At 46.4% G+C, this 21081-nt stretch overlaps 2 protein-coding genes across 3 annotated transcripts in view; one reads left to right on the top strand and one right to left on the bottom strand.

Annotated features, from left to right (window-relative positions):
* The window catches only part of AMPH (amphiphysin), a 212222-nt gene that overhangs the window by 167483 nt on the left and 23658 nt on the right, over positions 1–21081 (top strand). The window lies entirely within an intron of this gene.
* LOC115645997 lies at positions 1238–3452 on the bottom strand. Its single transcript, XM_030551376.1, has one exon. It carries the CDS (start codon positions 2838–2840, stop codon positions 1695–1697), a length of 1146 nt encoding a protein of 381 aa, XP_030407236.1. The 5' UTR covers positions 2841–3452; the 3' UTR covers positions 1238–1694.

Raw genomic sequence — 21081 nt, 5'->3', positions numbered from 1 at the left:
AGAAAGGTTAAAGCAACAGAGACCCTTAAATTCCTCGCAGCCATGATTATGCCTTAGGAGGTAATCTATTGCAGCGCGATTTTGAAGTACCCCTTCTCGGACTCCTGTGAGTTCCGAGGCCAAGTCAGAGATTAAAGTGGAAGTTAGATTAATGGGCTTGGCGAGGGCACAGGCCACTTTAGCAAGCCGGAGCTCTGCATCTAAGGCCAGGCCTGGGACTCCGACCAATGAAGTAGCAAGGGCTATAGCCTGAGATTTAGACACCAGATTTACCTTAGAATCACATGTTTCGTCCAGAGGCAGGCCACGCCGAGCCCTCCGGGCTCGGGTAGGTCCAGGTGTCTTTAAAACTAGAGCATGGCCAGGGACACCCCCATGGTTAATCGTCCGAGAGAACAAGGGCCTCCCGAACTGTTAGCTGGGACATAGTTAGTCTGCAGAGCAAAAACCACCCACGGGGAAGGTATAAGTGTGCGAAAAAATAAGTAGTCTGGGTTGGGGAAACAGAACAATTCATCTCATGGTTGGTTAAATTAGTATCAACCTTCCGTGCCCCTACAATAGTAAAACAGGAAGTAACATTTGAGGACACGGCCATTAGCCTAATCTGAAGACGATGCTGGTTCGTATAGGGCTTAGGATTTGAAGTAGAGCCAAACTTAACCAGATGCCCAGGTATCAATTTAATATTGAAACCAGCAAGTTCAGTATATTTGTGAATTTCTTGTAAAGGCATAGCCACCCCCACAAAACAAGTAGTAAATACAGACCCCAAAGTGTAACCACTCCCTACACAGAAGTGGGAAGAATTAGAGGCTGTGACAGCTAAGAGGGCCCACCAGTTATTTTCCGGGGAGCGGAAGGATAAAGGGGCCAGCTGTCCAGAAACAGTAAACACCCATACAAGTACTAAAAACATAGCCAAATTAGAGTTATTGGCGTTTAAACAATAACTTGAGTCCCAAATCTTCCGATTCTCCGGCTCCGGTAGGCTGAACCGTCCACCGCTTAGTGTCTGGATTTTGCGGTGGAGGTACAGCTTTTAGTCGGGAATAGTGAATCCAGCTCTTGTGTCCCTCTACTTTTGCCGCCGTGTGGGAAACCAGTAAGATGCGATAGGGTCCTTTCCACTTTTCCTGGAGGGGTTCGTCCTTCCAGGTACGGACAAGGACGAAGTCACCAGGCTGTAGGGAATGGACAGGTGCATCCAAAGGGAGTGGCTGAGAGTCCCTCACGTACCTGTGAAGAGAACATAGAACAGCAGACAGAGAACACATATATTGAGACAAATATCCACACCCAACCTCCCATTCCCCTAGTAGGATCGGGGTAGCATTCATAGGCTATGCCCTTCCAAACATAATCTCGAAGGGGCTTAAACCAGTTCTACCCTTAGGAAGAGCTCGAATGCGGAGTAAAACCAAAGGTAGGGCATCGGGCCACTTTAAAGACGCTTTCTGACATATTTTGGCTAGGTGCCTTTTGAGTGTCTGATTAGTGCGTTCTACCACTCCACTGGCCTATGGCCTCCAAGGGGTGTGAAGTTTCCAGTTGAGCTGGAGGATATCTGAGACATTCTGGACAATTTTTGAGGTGAAGTGTGTTCCCTGGTCAGACTCCATCCATCGAGGCCGGCCAAATCTAGGAAAAATCTCTTTAACAAGTTTAAGAGCCACAGTCTTAGAAGTGCTATTTCAGCAAGGAAAAGCTTCAGGCCACCCACTGAAATGATCCACCAGGACGAAGAGGTATCTATACCCCTGGGCTCGAGGAAGTTCAGTGAAGTCAATTTGCCACATTAGCCTGGGGCCCGGAGTGGGTTCTAGGGTAGCTGGTATAACTGGATTCCCTGGTCGAGGATTATTTTTCTGGCAAGTAAGGCACTCCGCAGGTATCTGGGACGCTAGGGGCTGAAGTCCTGAGGTGATGAAATACTTTTGTGCAAGCTGGGTCAAAGCTTCCCTGCCTGCATGGGAGGTCTGGTGTAGTTTTTGTAATACTGGTCGCATCATACACCTTGGTAACAGGACCTTTCCCTCCGTGGAATGGAACCATCCTTTTTCCTCCTGAAGCCCAAGAGATTCAGCCCATTCTAACTCCTCCCTCGTATACTGCGAGGTAGGGAGGTCCCCGAGTGATGGAATCAAGGCATGAAGGTGGACACCCTCGGCTAGTCCCAGTTCTAAAGTGGCAACCCGTTTGGCTTCTCTATCCGCCCTGGCGTTGCCTCGATTAACACTGTGGTCCTCCTTTTGGTGAGCCCTGCAGTGCATTACTGCTACCTCTAAGGGGAGTTGTATGGCTTCCAAAAGCCGAAGAATTTGTAACCCGTGCTTGACCGGGGAGCCCTGAGCCGTCAGTAATCCCCTTTGTTTCCACAGACCTGCGTGGACATGTAGTACACCAAAAGCATATTTAGAGTCTGTGAAGATATTAACTCTTTTCCCTTTTGACAATTCAAGCGCATGAGTTAAAGCCACTATTTCGGCTAGTTGGGCTGAGGTTCCAGGGGGCAGGCTTTTTGCTTCCACAGTTTCATGGAGAGACACAACAGCATAGCCTGCCCTTCTAAGTCCATTTACAACAATACTACTGCCATCCGTGTACCACTCATAGTCTGCATTAGGAAGAGGTTGATCTTTTAAATCCTGCCGGCTGGAATACTGGGCATCTATAACTTCCAAGCAGTCATGTTCTTGGCCCTCTGTTTCTGGCAGCAAGGTGGCTGGGTTAAGGGAGGGGCAAGCCTGCAGGGTAACTTCGGGATTCTGTAAGAGCTTAGCCTGATACCGGGCTACCCGAGCTTGGGTGAGCTTTGTGTCCAGTAAGGCTTGGACCATATGTGGAGTGTATACTTGAACAGCCCCCCCCCAAAGTTAGTTTTTCTGCTTCCTCTAACACCAGAGCTGTAGCTGCAACTGCCCGTAAGCATGCCGGCCACCTTTTAGCCACCTGATCCAATTGTTTGGAGAAATAAGCCACTGGACGTTTCCAAGAGCCCAATAACTGTGTAAGGAGTCCCAGGGCCACCCCCTTTCGTTCATGTACATACAATTGAAAGGGCTTAGAAAGATTGGGCAGACCCAGGGCTGGGGCTTCCATCAGTTTTCTTTTTATTAAGGTAAAGGCATTATTTGCCTCTGTTGTCCAGTAAAATGGTTCCTGATCGGTCCCTTTAACACATTCATACAGTGGCTTAGCTAGTAGTCCAAAATCTGGAATCCATATGCGGCAAAATCCTGCCATTCCCAGGAATGCTCTGAGCTGCCTGCGATTCCGGGGAGTAGAGACTCGACAAATAGCTTAAAGCCTTCCCCTTGAGAGCTGGCATTCCCCCTGTCTGATCTGGAAGCCTAGGTAACGTACTTCGGGGAGGGCAATTTGGGCTTTATTTCTTGACACGCGATACCCTCGCAGCCCAAGAAAGTTTAAAAGACTTACGGTTGCCTGGAGACATACTTCTAGTCCCACTGCTGCTATTAATAAATCACCAACGTACTGCAGGAGAAGGACTTTATTCTCATTTTCCCATTCTTCCAAGTCCCGAGATAAAGCTTGGCCGAAGAGAGTGGGGGAGTTCTTAAATCCTTGTGCCAGCACCGTCCAACACAGCTGCCTTTTATTCCTGTTCGCGTCTTCCCATTCGAAGGAGAAAATTTCCTGGGACTGTGTGTCCACCGGAATCGTGAAAAAGGCATCCTTTAAATCAAGAACTGAGAAACATGAATACTGTCCCCCCACAGAGGCTAGCAGCGTATATGGGTTGGTCATGAGGGGGTGTAGAGTCTTAACCCGCTCGTTGACTGCTCTTAAGTCCTGCACCAATCGATAACTACCATCAGGTTTCTGGACTGGTAAGATAGGGGTATTCCAAGCCGAGTGACACTCCCGTAATACCCCGCACTGCAGGAATTTATCTATGATTTTCTGTAGTTCCTCCCTGGCCTCCTCCTTGATCGGGTACTGCTTAATCCAAATTGGCCCCTTTCCTGGCAAGAGCTGCACCGTTATAGGACTTAAATGAGCAGCTTTTCCTGGGGTCCCTGAAGCCCAGACCAAAGGGTACACCTGGCCTTCCCACTCCTCCCATTCTGAGGCGCAGGTAATTGTAGATTCAGATTCTGGTTCCAAAACCATAACCCAGGCATTTTCAGGGGGTAGAGTGAGAACAATTTCATCTTGAGAGAAGTTCAACGTAGCCCCTAACCGGCATAGGAGGTCCCGTCCTAGCAACGGAGTGGGGCATTTAGGGAGATAAACAAGCCGGTGTGAAATAGTCTTCTCCCCCAGAGCACATTCAGCAGGAGCATAAACCGAGCACGAAGCTGCTTTTCCAACCGCCCCGGTTACCACCAGAGAGCTCTCTATGGGCAAGGGGAGGGGCTGGTTTACAGCAGTTCGGGCTGCTCCTGAATCTACCAAAAAGTCCTTTCGGTGTTTCCTACCCTCATTTTTACTCGGGGCTCCGGGGGTAGGGTAATCCGTTTCCCCTGACCCCCCTAATCTGTCAGGGTCCCTGCTGTTATCTGGGGGATACACTCCCGGTTTGGATACTCATTCTTCCAATGTCCTTCCTGTCGGCAGAGTGCACACTGCTCTCAACCCAGCCGTCTTTCTTGGGAACCAGGGCGCCCTCGACCACTACCCCTGTATCCACGGCCCCTTCCACCTACAGGGGGCCGCCCTCGGCCAGCCTGAACTGCCGTGACCATCATTTTTACCTGCCTCTTCTCCTTCTCTACATCCTGAAGACTGTAAGCCTTGTTAGCTGTTTCTTGGATCTGAGCCATAGTCATACCCATGAGATCTTCCTTCTTTTGTAATTTTCTTTTAATATCTGGGGCAGCCCGACTGGTAAAAATACCCTTTATGACTGCCTCGATCTCCGGGCTCTCAGGGTTGGCTGTTGTATGCTGTCTAATTGCATCCCAGATGCACTGCAGAAAGGCTACCGGACTCTCCTTTGGCTCCTGTACTATCTCATAAGGCTTCGCCCAGTTGTTATGGCGAACTGCCGAGTGACATAGGTCAAACAGCAACAGTTCTTTGTAATTAGTTAAAGGACCCATACCTTCAGGCTTATTAGGGTTCCACTGGAGGTCAGTAAAAGGGACCTGATCTTTTGCCTCTGGATCTTGCTCATGTCTCCGTTCTGCCTCTGCCCATGCCTTAGCTAAAACTTGGTTCCGCTCTACTTCCGAGAGGAGTGTTCGCAGAAGTACCTGGCAGTCATCCCAGTCAGGTTTATGACTAACCAGACAGCCTTCAAAAACTGAAATAAATCAGGAGGGGTTGGTAGAGAATTCCCCTGCCTGCGCTTTAAAAGCCGCTAGATCCACAGGATTAAAAGGAACATGAGAGTACACCTGCATAGTGGTTGCATCCTGAGTACCCGTAGCATTGCGAGCGATTCTCGTTTCAGTAATTAAAGGGTACAAACCTGTGGAGGGCTCAATTGGCGGGGGTGAGGGGACTTTGTCACCATACGGTGGGGGTGCTGTGGCCGAATGGGACCCCACTCCTGCCATTACAGTGGAGTTTGGAACATTTTCACAACTCTTTCCTAAGCCTGTTGGAATCAAATTACACTGCTTCAAAATAACTGTTCTGTTCCATAATGACATAAATATCTGACCATACATATGCTCATTCCATTTACCAGTTCGCTGACAAAATAAAAGAAGTTGGAGGATCGTATTATAATTAATCGAACCCTCTGTTGGCCACCGTTCCTGATCCTCCAGCTGATATTGAGGCCAGTCTATTGTACAATATCTTTTTAGTTTACCCTTAGTTAGTGGATCCATTCCAAAGATTTTCCAATTAACCAGAATGCATTCTAGAGGCGTGCACGCTACCTTATCCTGTGACTGTCCCTGTCCCTGTCCCATTCCTTACCGGGAGACCCTGGGCATTCCCAGGTCTTAGCAGGTGACAGATTAAACCTTTTAACTTGTATCCTACCTTATCCCTGAGACTGGTTCCTCACCGTTACTCGGGACCAAAGCTTCTCCACCTTCTGGGGCGTTGCACCGTTGTGCCTCCCGGGGTTGACCGTACCAGACTTTGAAAACACCGGTGAAAGAACCGGTACGCGCTGGGCATCAGCGATTGTCTCAGTCCGTCGGCCACTGGAGAGGGTCCGGGCAAGGCTAATTTTCAGCCTCTGACGTCCTGCCGCGGTCGCCAAAGCTGTTGCAGGGTTGGCAACAGTTGGGGTTCGTTTGCCCGGTGTGCGTATCCCCAATGACCACACCGGAGTGGAGAAGCAAGTATCTTTATTTGAGTCAAATAAGATGCAAAGAGATATACAATCTCAGATCATGCACGAATCACTATCCTCTTCCCCACCTTATATACCCCACTTGTTTACAAAGATGCTCACAGGGGCCACAATTCATCATTTACAATTCATTAAGTACCGGATCCTTTAATTAAACTATATCCTTTACCCACACTACAGAGCCCCCCTTTGCCCGATTACATTTTATACCATAAACAAAAGAACAAAAGAAAATGATAAATGATTACATATACTCATGCTAGCTTTAAAGGAACATATTGATTCATCTAAGGGGTAATTCGAGGGCGATGGCAGGCCTGAGAATGTAAACTTTTAACCCCACGCCATGTTGCCAATTATTTGGGGCCTGACCCCCCTCCCCCAACAATAATGTGGGTCTCATTTAATTTGAAGGAAGGGAAGGGATAGTCCAGTGATCAGGACACTAAGCTCTGATTTGGTAGACTGGGATTCAAGTCCCTGCTCCTCCACAATCTTCCTGTGTGGCCTTGGTAAGTCGCTTAGGGTATTGACACCACTCACATCAGCAAGCCACCTGTGTCAGAAGATTCGGGCTAGTAGTGCTTGCACTAGCGCTGTAAAAGTAGCCACGTAGACATCATTTAGAAGTTGTGTCTCAGGCTCTGAAGCTCCAGCCCAAGCCATGACTGTCTACACTGCTGTTTTTAGAATGGTAGTGCAAGCCCCACTAGCCTGTCTCTCTCAGTCCAGGCTGGGAGCCTCGCTGCTGCCAGCAGTCCACTGGCAGTACAGATGTACCTTCTGAAACAGATTCTCAGTGGTATTTATTTAGATGTCTAAAGATGCATATATGCAGCTAGTGGGATTTACAGAAGCACCTGAAGTCAATTATTTCAATGGCACTTCTGTAAATCCCACTAGGCACATATTTGAACCTTCAGGTACCTCAGTACCCTTAAAAAATCTGGCCTTTAGTCTCTCTCTACGTCAGTTCCCATCTGTAAAATGGCGATGCAGGTACCTTAAATAGATATGATTTATGGATAAGTCCCTCTATAATTTAATGCATATCTTGGGAAATTTGCTATCTGAATATTCTCATTTAAGTCAAAGGGGCTTCTTGTGGAGGGTGAACTCATAGTGAGTAGTAGCTGTTGTTGTTTACTTATGATTCTTTAATCCTTATTCTCATGTTTTAAAATGTTTCAGTCCCCAAGTGAGGGAACAGAATCAGTTTGACATGGCTTAAATAATAAATTGCGCACATATAAAGAATAACAAATAGACAAAGGGAACTGTTCAAAAACCATCCTTTGCCTGAAAATTGATTGCCCAAATTGTTTAGTAAACACTTAGAAACAACAAATGCATTTGCGGAAATCCTCGGGCATTGGCACTCTCACTGAAGGACTGTCTGGATATGTGGACTCTCTACTCAGACCCTATGCCACCAGCACTCCCAGCTATCTCCACGACACCACTGATTTCCTGAGGAAACTACAATGCATGGGTGACCTTCCAGAAAACACCATCCTAGCCACCTTAGATGTAGAGGCTCTCTACACGAACACCCCACACACAGATGGAATACAAGCTGTCAGGAACACTATCCCTGATAATGCCACAGCACAACTGGCTGCTGAACTCTGTGCCTTTATCCTCACACACAACTATTTCAAATTTGATGACAATATATATCTCCAGATCAGTGGCACCGCTATGGGCACCCGCACGACCCCACAATATGCCAATATTTTTATGGCCTACCTGGAACAACACTTCCTCAGCTCTCGTCCACTCACGCCCCTTCTCTACCTACGCTACATTGATGACATCGTCATCATCTGGACCCATGAGAAGGAGACTCTGGGAAAATTCCACCACGATTTCAACAGCTTCCACCCCGCCATCAACCTCAGCCTGGACCAATCTACACAGGAGGTCCACTTCCTAGACACCACGGTGCAAATAAGTGATGGTCACATTACCACCACCCTATACCGAAAACCTATCGACCACTATGCCTACCTTCATGCCTCCAGCTTCCATCCCGGGCACATCACACGATCCATTGTGTACAGCCAAGCACTGAGGTACAACCGCATCTGCTCTAGCCCCTCAGACAGAGTCCAACACCTACAAAATCTCCACCAAGCATTCTCAAAACTACAATACCCGCACGAGGAAATAAGGAAACAGATCAACAGAGCCAGACGTGTACCCAGAAGCCTCCTACTGCAAGACAAACCCAAGAAAGAAACCAACAGGACTCCACTGGCCATCACATACAGTCCCCAGCTAAAACCTCTCCAACGCATCATCAGGGATCTACAAGCCATCCTGGACAATGATCCCACACTTTTACAGGCCTTGTGTGGCAGGCCAGTCCTCGCCCACAGGCAACCTGCCAACCTGAAACATATTCTCACCAGTAACTGCACACCGCACCGTAGGAACTCTAGCTCAGGAACCAATCCATGCAACAAACCTCGATGCCAACTCTGCCCACATATCTACACCAGTGACACCATCACAGGACCTAACCAGATCAGCCACACCATCACCGGTTCATTCACCTGCACGTCCACCAATGTAATATACGCCATCATATGCCAGCAATGCCCCTCTGCTAGGTACATCGGCCAAACTGGACAGTCACTACGAAAAAGGATAAACCGACACAAATCAGATATTAGGAATGGCAATATACAAAAACCTGTAGGAGAACACTTCAACCTCCCTGGCCACACTATAGCAGACCTTAAGGTGGCCATCCTGAAGCAAAAAAACTTCAGGACCAGACTTCAAAGAGAAACTACTGAGCTTCAGTTCATCTGCAAATTTGACACCATCAGCTCAGGATTAAACAAAGACTGTGAATGGCTTGCCAATTACAAAACCAGTTTCTCCTCCCTTGGTTTTCACACCTCAACTGCTAGAACAGGGCCTCATCCTCCCTGATTGAATTACCTCATTATCTCTAGCTTGCCTGCATATATATACCTGCCCCTGGAAATTTCCACTACATGCATCTGACGAAGTGGGTATTCACCCACGAAAGCTCATGCTGCAAAACGTCTGTTAGTCTATAAGGTGCCACAGGATTCTTTGCCGCTTTTACAGATCCAGACTAACACGGCTACCCCTCTGATACTTATACTAAGCTTCAGATTCATACCAATCGGTCTCATTCAGTAATATTATAAGAGTATATTTTCCAAAGGCCAAATCCTGAAGTACTATTTATTCAGGCATAAGTCCTACTAACACAAATGGCCCTTAGATGTGAATAGTTCTTGAAAAATCAGTCTGGTATTTTCTGCAGTCAGATACATGAGTATTTTTTCTTTCATCCTCTATTTTTTCTTCAACAAACATACTTAATGCGGGGAGTGAAAGGAGAAAAAACCAAGCCATTCATCCATTTGTGTTTCCCTGTGTCCTTATTCCAGTGTCTCATTATGTCAGTGCAGTACAGGAACTTACTTCATGCTCCTTCCTTTGTCCTTCAGGGCTGAAGTGCCATAGACCAACTGCAGGTTTTTATTAGTTGTCGGCAACAATTGAGCTGTTGTTTATTTTCTCACTTTTGCGGGGAAGGAAGTGGTTGGCATTCTAAGGTGCAATATGTACACTAATGCTATCCTCGAACAGTGTTCTGTAGCACCAGGGAAAGCAGAGGCATCATCAGCTTACATTGGTATAGGAAGGGCAGTCTCATCGCTAATACAGTTCTTTGGAGACAGTTCTGCCACCTATTTCTATGCCCTAGTCAAAGATAGAAATAGAATACCATGTAAAAAAGCACATGGTACACTAGCCATTGTACTGTTTCTTTTTCTGTTTAAAAATGCTCCTTCCACTGTGTCCATTTTTCACATTCAAACTGCAATACATTTTCAGCCAAACACCAGCCACAACACTGAGCACGGCTGTATGTTTTGAATGCTCTTTGGGCAGATGTTCTGCTGCACATGTGGGGAGGAGGTGCATTAATTGAAAACGTCAGCATATGCCACCAAATATAGTAGTAATTCATATTCAAGACACTCCGCTACATGCAGGGGAAAAAGAGATTGGATTTGAAATGAAGAAGACAACAATGTGGTGTCTTAATGTAAAAGTTAGTTAACCTTATTATGTTCATTTCCTAGCCATTTGTATGTTGTATGGAACGCACTGATGTTTAGCGGGAGCTATTTAGAGATCTCTGTTTTATTAGTTACATTTAGTAGTTCTGAGAGAGCTTTCCTGTGCCTTGGGTCTAATGCGGCCACCAGGATGTTTCCCTATGGCCACAACAGCATCCTGGGCAGTGCTGGGGGGAGAGGCGCATGGCAAAGCATCAGCCCCTACCCTTCCTCCCTGTTGCCCCCAGATGTGCCACTCTGCACATCTCTGGAGACAGGTGGGGCACAATGCTGAAGGAGCAAGGTGAGTTCTCTACCTGTGAGGGGGATCAGGGGCTTAGCGGGGCTCGGACTTCAGCCCTGAGGTGGTTGGGCGGTGGGGACTTTCGGAGCCTGGCTGCAGATTAGGGGTCCAGCCATGTGGCTTCAGACTCCAACCCCTGGCTGTGCAGTGGGGGGTCCAGTCCCTGGCTCTGGCTGTGTGACACTGACCCCCAATTCCGCTGGTGGCCACTGGTCCCAGGCCATGCGCTCCAGCTCTCAGCCCTAGTCACTGACTCCGGGCACCAACCCTGAGTTCCAGCCGCTGCTGGCCCTGGGTGCAGATCCCCGGCACTAGCCTTGGTCTCTGGCAGGTGGTGGCTCTGGATGCTGAACTCTGGCCTTGGCCGTGCGGCAGCAGGTGCAGACCCCAAGTGCCAACCCCAAACCGCACAGGCAGCTATCCCCCAGCCCTGGCCGCTGACCCCGGGCACTGCTCCTGGATGTCGACCCTGGGTTCCAGAAGGTGCTGATCCCCAGCCATGGTAATGCAGCAGCAGGCACCATCCCTAGGCTCTGGCGGGTGCTGGCCCAGGACACTGACTCCTAGACTTGGCTGTGCGGCAGCAGGCGTGGACCCCAAGCACCGATCCCCAGTCACACAGCAGCAGGTGCCAGCTCCCGGTGCCAATCCCCAGCTGTGTGGCAGTGGGTGCTGATCCCCAGCCATGGGCACTGATCCCCGGCCCAGGCCACACAACTGTGGGCGCTGACCCTGGGCTCCAGTGGGCGATGGCTCAGGGTGCCGACCCCCCAGCCCAAGGCGCCAACCCACACCTCCAACCATGCGGTGACAGGGGCACCCATCCATTCCCCTGGCCTCTGCTTCCTCAGCCCCTACCCCTCCATCCGTCCTCTTTGGCGCCCACTGCCTCACTCCCCACACCTCAATCCAGGTCTTAGCTTGCCAGGACTTACTGTGAAAAGTGATATTAACAAACATACAAATATCAATTTTCACAGCACTAATTTTTTTACTGAGTCCACAAAAATAACCTACATAAATACATTACAATGATCTGGATGTGTGTATACATGCATATTTATTTGTTTTTCCTCAGGTTAATAAATATTTTAGGAAAAAGTGTCAGTGTGGCCAGCAGCAAGAGTTGGTGGCTGCACTCTGAAGCCACCAACATTTTCATTGTGAAAATCCCTGGTAATGCTTGCATGCATGGTGCCCGCTCCCTTAAATTAGTCAGTCTAAACTAAATTCTATATTTTTTACATAGTTCTGTTCAACTATGCATGAGACTCTCACCTGTTACAATCCTGGCAAGCACAAAATGAGTTCAATATACATTGGGCTTCATTTTTAAAAGCAGCCTTCAATCTGAGGTTACAAAATTGTGGCTGCATCTAGTTGTGGACACAATTTATGATTTGGGAGTGCAATGAGATAGTTAGGTATAGAAGTGCCATGGACTGCACCTGCAATTAACTCTGGTCAAAATTTTGTGCTTGCAACTAATTGCAGCTGCCAAATTGGAGCATGAGGTTCTTTTAAAATGGAGGGCTCTGGGACATATATGTGAGAAAGACTGTGACAGATAAATAGCATACTGGCATGTAAAGATGAGGACAGAGCTGGTGCAAAACACAAGATGGATTATTCAAGAGGAAAGACCCAAGAGAATCTAAAATCATGGCTGAAGCACATAAGTCCACACTGTGTAGAGGCCAAGCATAGGAGTTTATTACACACACCGCTGGCGGAGTGTTACCTTGCTTATTAGGCTCAGAGACGCTGTTAATTAATTGAATACAATAGAATATATAGATTTTCCATGGGCGGGGGAAAGTGATGGCGTAGGTTTTACAGCAAGACAAGATAGCACATTAGCCAATGATTAAAAGCTTACATAATGTCTCGGCCCATGGTCTTAAGTTAGCAAGTTAACATTTAATTAATACTTTGATGAAATGTTATTAGTATAAAATATATATATGTTGAATTCTGATTTGGGGTCCATAAGAATGGAGCAACTCCTTTGACTGTCCAACAGGTACATTTCTAGGGGTTAAAGCAAAGAAACAGTGAAAGTACATGGCAATATAGGTTGTCTCCTTTATGTCTTAAGGCAGGCATTGGTCCCTGGGAAGAGAGGTGGAAGGATGCCATATCTTATACTGACATGTGCCAATTTTCATAAACTCAAGGTTGGATCTGTGGGAAGAACGTTCCTTACAGAAGAGACTGACACAATAGGAACAGGGATTCTTTGTTCAATTTACAACTCTGAATAAGATACAATTATTTAGTTCTTAGCTCCAACACCTGGCAATTTGCTGACAAGGCCTATTTTAGCAAAACCAGATTATCTGTTTACCCCAGCTTTCTCTTAGCTAATCACTATTTACTAGGCCTCTGGTCTCTTGACCAAACTCTGGACTTTGGGTCTGGAAAAGAGCTGGCACAATCCATATACCAGGTTGTTATATAAAATGCACATGGATTTTAACCCTTCAATGGCTACATATCCAACTGAGTATCTTAGCTTCAAAAAGATCTCTCTTATATGTGAGCTCCAGGAAGTTTGAACCAAGCAAATCCCAAGGACTGGACCTTATCTATGGAATATGATAAAGCACTTTGGGAAGAGGGCTAAAGCCAGGTTATTGGATGGCATAAACGACTGAAAGTACCTAAACAGTGGAAGTCAGCAACTGTTGTTCCTCTTTTTAAGACTGGCAGGGATCCCTCTTCTCCAGGAAGCTAGCAGTTTGTATCTTTCACTAGTCACTTCTATAAGATAATATAAAGAATGGCACAATCAAGGTTCCTATGGTGGCTTCTAAAAGAAGGGAAGCTAGAATGTACCCAAATGGCATGCAGGCCTTTCACTCAACTTTTGGACCTGATGGTGGCCTTCTGTCAGCCTGTTATTGATGGATTCCAACTAAAGCCACCACAGTCATCAATAAGAGTCTCTCTCTCTTTTTTTTTTTTAAATCTCAGTTCAGCACTTGGTAGAGTCTGGCATGATAAGCTCTGAGTGAGATTTAGAGAGATGGGAATTTGTGGCTAAACGTGCCTCTGGATAAGAGATTTGCTACGGTACAGGAAAACAACAGTAAGACTAAATGTTACTTTTTGTGACAAGACCAGTCAGTGTGGGAATTCCTCACGCCTCAGTTTTAAGTCCTCTTCTTTTCTTGCTGAGCTCCTTTGAACTGCCAGGCTGCTTGAAATCAGATGCATACATGTATGAAATAGCTGTAATGGAGAATGAACTGAATGACAACTTGGTAATTGTAATTAGGCAGGCAGAGGAACATATTCCAGCTGAGTCCAGCCAAAAAAAGTCCATTTACCATACTATTGGATGGAGAAGGTATTGCTGTTGGAGAAGAACCTTGTATATTTTGGAATGACCTTGGCCACAGAACTAAGGTTTGGACCACAAATATGGCAGTCAAAGCAAAGAAGAGACTGAAACATCCATGATGTAACTCCAGTACCAATTGGGGTTCTTGTATTAGGTCTCTGAAAACAATAATCTCCCAATACTTGAATATGCCTCATCTCTCTAGTAACACATTTGCCCCCAGTAGTCTTGCCAAGACTGACATTGTGCAGTCGTCTGCAGTTCACCTGATAACTGCATCTGTAACATCTACTCCAACAGCAATCTGCGAGTCTGATGTTCAACCTCTTGAGAATCATGGCAAAGAACAGTTAATTTGGTATGGAAATAATCTTCATTCTCTACCTGAATGTCATTGTTGAGAAACTGAAAAACCAAATCAAGGCTGAAAGGATTGTCTTGTTTCAAAAGAGGCTTAAAGGCTATTAAAGAAACAGCAGCATTTCATGATGATAGGAAGGTAAAGGGCATGAAGGATCTTGTATGCCTATTAATTCCTCCATGTGAACCTATTTACTTTGGTAAATAGCTCTTTCTTTTGAAACCTTGCTCGAAGGAACACCTGGACTTGGTTTCACTGAGGAAAATGGAAGAAAAGACCATCCAGCAGTGTCAGTCACAAGGCAAACAGATTTATGCATACACCAGTGGTTCGTCAGACAAATACTTCAAGAATGGTGGTTGTGTGTCTACATTTGGTAACCTCAATGGAGAGAGTACAAGGGAGAGCATTAGGTCAGGATACCAATTTGAATTATATGGCTGAAATGAAAGCTATTCTCAGTGCATTCAAAAATGAAAAAAAAAAACAGGTGGATGTTCTCATGATTGTTGACTTGCAAGAAGCAATCCTCAGTTCCTTTTCAAGAAATCGGAATGCTATCAACAATACAGTTTCTAAGGAGGTTCAGAGGATCAGAGAGCAAGGCAATACATTGATTTTTTCAATGGATTCCATCACATGTTGGAATATATAGCAGTGAGGTAGCCAAACTTAGAAGATCAGAAACTCAGATAGGAATGACAGCATCAAGGATATTAACATGCTATCAAGGAAAATATTAGCTGAAATAAATGGTCAAAAGATAAAATATCAATAAATTAATATTAAAGCATCTTTGAAAATAACATTTGCTATCATGAGATTCTGGACAAGATACTCCACAGGAATGAAAACCAATAGAGATGGGACCAAGATATATATTCTACAAGTTGTGTTGGGAGTAGGCTTTAACACCTCATCATGCTTTTGAACATCACATTGCAAGTAAAAGGATGTTCATTGGATCAAGCCCTTCACAGGACCGTGTACAAGTGACCAAACTCATTCTTGAACTTCAGGGCCTGATATGATTGTGGGACAAGAAAACAGCTGCAATGTTAGGGCAGATCCTCTTCTGGTGTAAATTGGAAAAGCTCTGTGGTGCTAAGATGATTTACACCCTCTGAGGATCTGGTCCATTATTTTTAAATGTTTTCTTGCTAAGGTGCTGTGCCTAGCAAATGGGCTTTTATGGGTGTGGCATTACAGTCTATGTGATTTTATAAAAATATGCTAATGAGTGAATATAATGTAACTGGAATATGTTTCATGCATAAGGTCTCTTGTAAGGTATCATTACAAAGCTTATAATCTACTGAGTGTGATCATCCCATTTGTATAAATGTATCACTCTTGTATCTGAAACTAGAAATGTGAAATATAACTCTGAGGGCCTATTGTAATTATGCAAAGTGTGGGCAATTAATGGTGGTTTGGAATCTTGATGACTCCCATTAACCAGGACAATTGACTGCAGACTGCTCTGTTTTACCTGTAAGTCTTCCTGTATGTGTGTGTGCTGGCAAGTGAGTAATGAAGTCTTGCAGTGACTGTGGCCATGTCTACATCTAAAATTTTGCAGCGCTGGTTGTTACAGCTGTATTAGTACAGCTGTATAGGGCCAGCGCTGCAGAGTGGCCACACTTACAGCAACCAGCGCTGCAAGTGGTGTTAGATGTGGCCACACTGCAGCGCTGTTGGGCGGCTTCAAGGGGGGTTCCGGGACGAGAGAGCAAACCGGGAAAGGAAACCAGCTTCGCCGCGGTTTGCTCTCTCGGTCCCGGAGCCAGCCAGCAAACCGCAGGGAAGGAGACCTGCTTGCTCGGGGTTCCGGGACCGAGAGAGCAAACCGGGAACGCCGCGGTTTGCTCTCTCGGTCCCGGAGCCAGCCAGCAAACCGCAGGGAAGGAGACCTGCTTGCTCGGGGTTCCGGGACCGAGAGAGCAAACCGCGGCGAAGCTGGTTTCCTTTCCCGGTTTGCTCTCTCGGTCCCGGAACCCCGAGCAAGCAGGTCTCCTTCCCTGCGGTTTGCTGGGTGGCTCCGGGACCGAGAGAGCAAACCGGGAAAGGAGACCAGCTTCGCCGCGGTTTGCTCTCTCGGTCCCGGAACCCCGAGCAAGCAGGTCTCCTTCCCTGCGGTTTGCTGGCTGGCTCCGGGACCGAGAGAGCAAACCGCGGCGTTCCCGGTTTGCTCTCTCGGTCCCGGAACCCCGAGCAAGCAGGTCTCCTTCCCTGCGGTTTGCTGGCTGGCTCCGGGAACGCGAGAGCAAACCGCGGCGAAGCTGGTCTCCTTTCCCGGTTTGCTCTCTCGGTCCCGGAACCGAGCAAGCAGGTCTCCTTCCCTGCGGTTTGCTGGGTGGCTCCGGGACCGAGAGAGCAAACCGGGAAAGGAAACCAGCTTGATTACCAGAGGCTTCCTCCTTCCACGGAGGTCAAGAAAAGCACTGGTAACTGTCTACATTGGATTACCAGCGCTGGATCACCAGCGCTGGATCCTCTACACCCGAGACAAAACGGGAGTACGGCCAGCGCTGCAAACAGGGAGTTGCAGCGCTGGTGGTGCCCTGCAGATGTGTACACCTTCAAAGTTGCAGCGCTGTAACTCCCTCACCAGCGCTGCAACTTTCTGATGTAGACAAGCCCTGTGATTATGTCACCATCTTTAACCTGGTGTCTTTCCATTGAGAAGAAGGGAGTTAGGACCAGTGGTTTCCCTAGGAATTGAAATTAGGAGGGGTGTTCGAATTTACAAGGGGGGTGTCAGGGCCAATGAGATATATAAAAGAGATATGACTAAAGTAAATGTTGTTAGGATTATGCAAATTTAACAAAGGAATAATGCAAGTTACACCAAAACACGACAGGTCTCGATTTCTAAAAATATATACATTTTAAAAAAAAGTATTTAATTTAAATTGACTTTTGAAAAGTAAGCCATCATGGGGTAAGAGGAAAGTCCTCTCATGGATCAGTAACTGATTAAAAGATGGGAAACAAAGGGTAGGAATAAATTATCAGTTGTCAGAATGGAGAGATAAATAGTGGTATCCCTGAGGGGTCGGTACTGCGACCATTACTGTTCAACATACTCATAAATGATCTGGAAAAATGGGTAAACAGTGAGGTGGCAAAATTTGCAGATGATACAAAACTATTCAAGATAGTTAAGTCCTAGGCAGACTGCGAAGAATTATAAAGAGATCTCATAAAACTGGGTGACTGGGCAACAAAATGGCAGATGAAATTCAGTGTTGATAAATGCAAAGTAATGCACATTGGAAAACAATCTCAACTATACATACAAAATGAAGGAGTCTGAATTAGCTGTTAACACTCATGAAAGAGATCTTGGAGTCATTGTGGATAGTTCTCTGACAACGTCCACTCAATGTGCAGCAGCAGTCACAAAAGCAAACAATGTTGGGAATCACTAAGAAAGGGATAGATAATAAGACAGAAAATATCATATTGCCTCTATATAAATCCATGGTACGTGCACACCTTGAATAATGTGTGCAGATCTGGTCACCCATCCTAAAAATATATATATTGGAATTGGAAAAGGTACAGAGATGGGCAACTAAAATGATCAAGGGTATGAAACAGGAGGAGAGATTAAAGTGACTGGGAATTTTCAGCTTAGAAAAGAGATGACTAATGGAACCCTTTTAACCTGCCTGTCCGCATTTCAGACAGAACTTTGTGCGCTACTGAAACTTGCTTCTGGTGGGAAAGACACTTGTAATTATTTTTTCCTGGGCTCTGTGTGACCAACAAACCACCTCAGAAATGAGAGATGCAGTCCTGTCTGGCCTGGTGCCACTGATACAGAGCAGGACTGCATCAGGCACCATATCCCCATTAGTCAGGACTAATGGGGATATGATAGAGGTCTACAAAATCTTGACTGGTGCAAAGAAAGTGAATAAGGAAATTTTATTTAATCCTTCACATAACACAAGAACTAGCAGTCACCCAATGAAATTAATAGGCAGCAGGTTTTAAAAAAACAAAAAGAAGTACTTCTTCACGCAATATGAAGTCAACCCAGGGAACTCTTTGCCAGGGGATGCTGTGAAGACCAAAACTATAACAGGATTATAAAAAGAACTAGATAAATTCCTGGAGAACAGGTCCATCTGTGGCTATTAGCCAGGATGGGGAGGGATGCAACACCATGCTCTGAGTGTCCCTAGCCTGTTTGCCAGAAGCTGGGAATGGGCAACAGGGGATGGTCACTTGATGATTACCTGTTCTGTTCATTCCTTCTGAAGCACCTGGCCTTGACCACTGTTGTAAGACAGGGTACTGGGCTATATGGACCATTGGTCTGACCCAGTATGACCATTCTTATGTAAAAAAATTAATTATAATAAAAATGTTTAGTGCAGAAACTCCCCAACATAATGACCTCTCAAGATAGCAACAATGTGAGTTAACAACTTTGGCAAATAATGCATTTTAAAAATCTTGGCCTATAGGAAACATATTTATATAAGTTTCCATTCCCAGTCACAAATCTAGCATTCTGGAGCAAAGTGACTAAAATATAGTCCAACAAACAAATGTTTATGTAACATGCCCCTCACTTTTCCCTCCACTGCACTCCACTCACCGGTGTTGTCCTTGGTCAGTGGAGACTCAGAGTTCAGAGGTGCTTTCACATGAGTTCATCTCCCAGGTGGGGAGTGAGAAGGCACCTTGCTTGTTCCTCCAGCTGCTCACTGTTTGCTTTGGCCACGTCTGTTCATTGTGCCACTGTTCACTCCACCGCTCTCTTGCCAATGGCCCTGTGCAGTCACCTTCTGCTGCCACCTGCCACTGTGACCTCTGCAAGTTGGTCTCTTGAGGTTCCACCAGCTCTCAGTGCAGGAACCTCGTTCACTGCTAGTGCAGTCAAGGCTGTCTCTTACACAAAAACACTGTAACCACAGGAACACTGTCCGCACAACAGGACTAAGCACTTAGACCTGATTGTCAGTGATTTCAGCTGCAGTGGTCACTTAACAGAACAAAAGACTATGGAGCCTAATCAGCTCTGTCTTTAAACCGTGGAGAGGGACAGGTCCCCACCCTCTCTCTTGATGCCTTCAAATCATCACAGGCTAAGTACAGTTCTACTGCCCTTTACTCATACAACAAGAACAACATTTCATCCCTCATTCCCCCCACATTCAAGTGGTTTGTAACCCAACCCCAGGCAGAATCTATCACTTGGACAACACAGCTCTGTTTGCTGGATACCTCGGTAGATTAGGTGTGAATGTAAATATGATCTGGCCCTGAAGCCTTTTCATGCAGCCCCAGCTCATCACTAGCTGTCAGAGAGAGCTCATTTAGACTTCGCTTACAAATCATCATTTGAAATTATTAGGTTGGCCAACATCACCGAAATGAATGCACTGACATCATAAAAAACAACAGCTGCATAAGGAAGCTAGTCTATGTTCATACTTTTCAAATCTATTATACTTTTTCAGTTACACATATTTTATCATACACTGGAAATCTGAATTTAAACTGAAACATTAATACACACTTTAAAAGCTTATACAAACAGTCACTAAACTGGTATGTAACTAGCTCACAAAACTGGGGGGGGGGCTGTTGGGGAAATTCAGGGGGGGTGTAGGGAAATCACTGGTTGGGACCCCAGAGAGGGACAAAGGATTCCAACCTTATGCAAAAGATTATATAAATGGGTGGACAGAACAAAGGAGGAGGCGCCATCATAAAGAATCCCCTAGCTACCACTTAAGCTGGAACAAGAGCTGTACCAGAGGAAAGAATTGTGCCCAGGCCTGGAAGGTCTCCAGTCTGAGGAAAAAACTTACTGAAGCATCTCTGAGTGTGAGATTATCTGTATGCAGTTTGATTAGACATAGATTTGCGCGTTGCGTTTTATTTTGCTTGGTGACTGACTTTGTTCTGTCTGTTACTACTTGGAAAAGACGGTTACTCACCTTTGTAATTGTTTTTCTTCGAGATGTGTTGCTCATATCCATTCCAGTAGGTGTGCGCACGCCGCGTGCACATTCGTCAGAGACTTTTACCCTAGCAACACTCGGTGGGCCGGCAGGGCGCCCCCTGGAGTGGCGCCGCTATGGCCCCGGTTATATACCCCTGCCGGCCCGTCGCTCCTCAGTTCCTTCTTGCCGGCTACTCCGACAGTGGGGAAGGAGGGCGGGTGTGGAATGGATATGAGCAACACATCTCGAAGAACAACAGTTACAAAGGTGAGTAACCGTCTTTTCTTCTTCGAGTGCTTGCTCATATCCATTCCAGTAGGTGATTCCCAAGCCTTACCTAGGCGGTGGGGTCGGAGTGAGATGTTGCGGAGTGCAGAACCGCTGAGCCAAAGGCGGCATCGTCTCTAGATTGGGCCACGAGCGCATAGTGAGCGGTGAATGTATGCACTGACGACCAGGTAGCTGTGCGGCATATCTCCTGGATGGGGATGTGTGCCAGGAAGGCGGTCGACGAGGCTTGAGCCCGAGTAGAGTGGGCGGTAAGACGGCCAATCGGGATGTGGGCTAAGTCGTAGCACGTCCGGATACAGGACGTTACCCATGATGAGAGCCTCTGCGCCGATACAGGCATACCTTTCATACGCTCCTCCACTGCTATAAATAACGGGCGAGCAAGGCGAGGGCTCGACGGACATCCAGGGTGTGA

Source organism: Gopherus evgoodei, chromosome 2 (assembly GCF_007399415.2).
Source record: "Gopherus evgoodei ecotype Sinaloan lineage chromosome 2, rGopEvg1_v1.p, whole genome shotgun sequence".
NCBI classification, from domain to species: Eukaryota; Metazoa; Chordata; order Testudines; family Testudinidae; genus Gopherus; species Gopherus evgoodei.
Note: the sequence above shows the minus strand (reverse complement) of the source record. Positions and strands in the feature narration are given on the sequence as shown.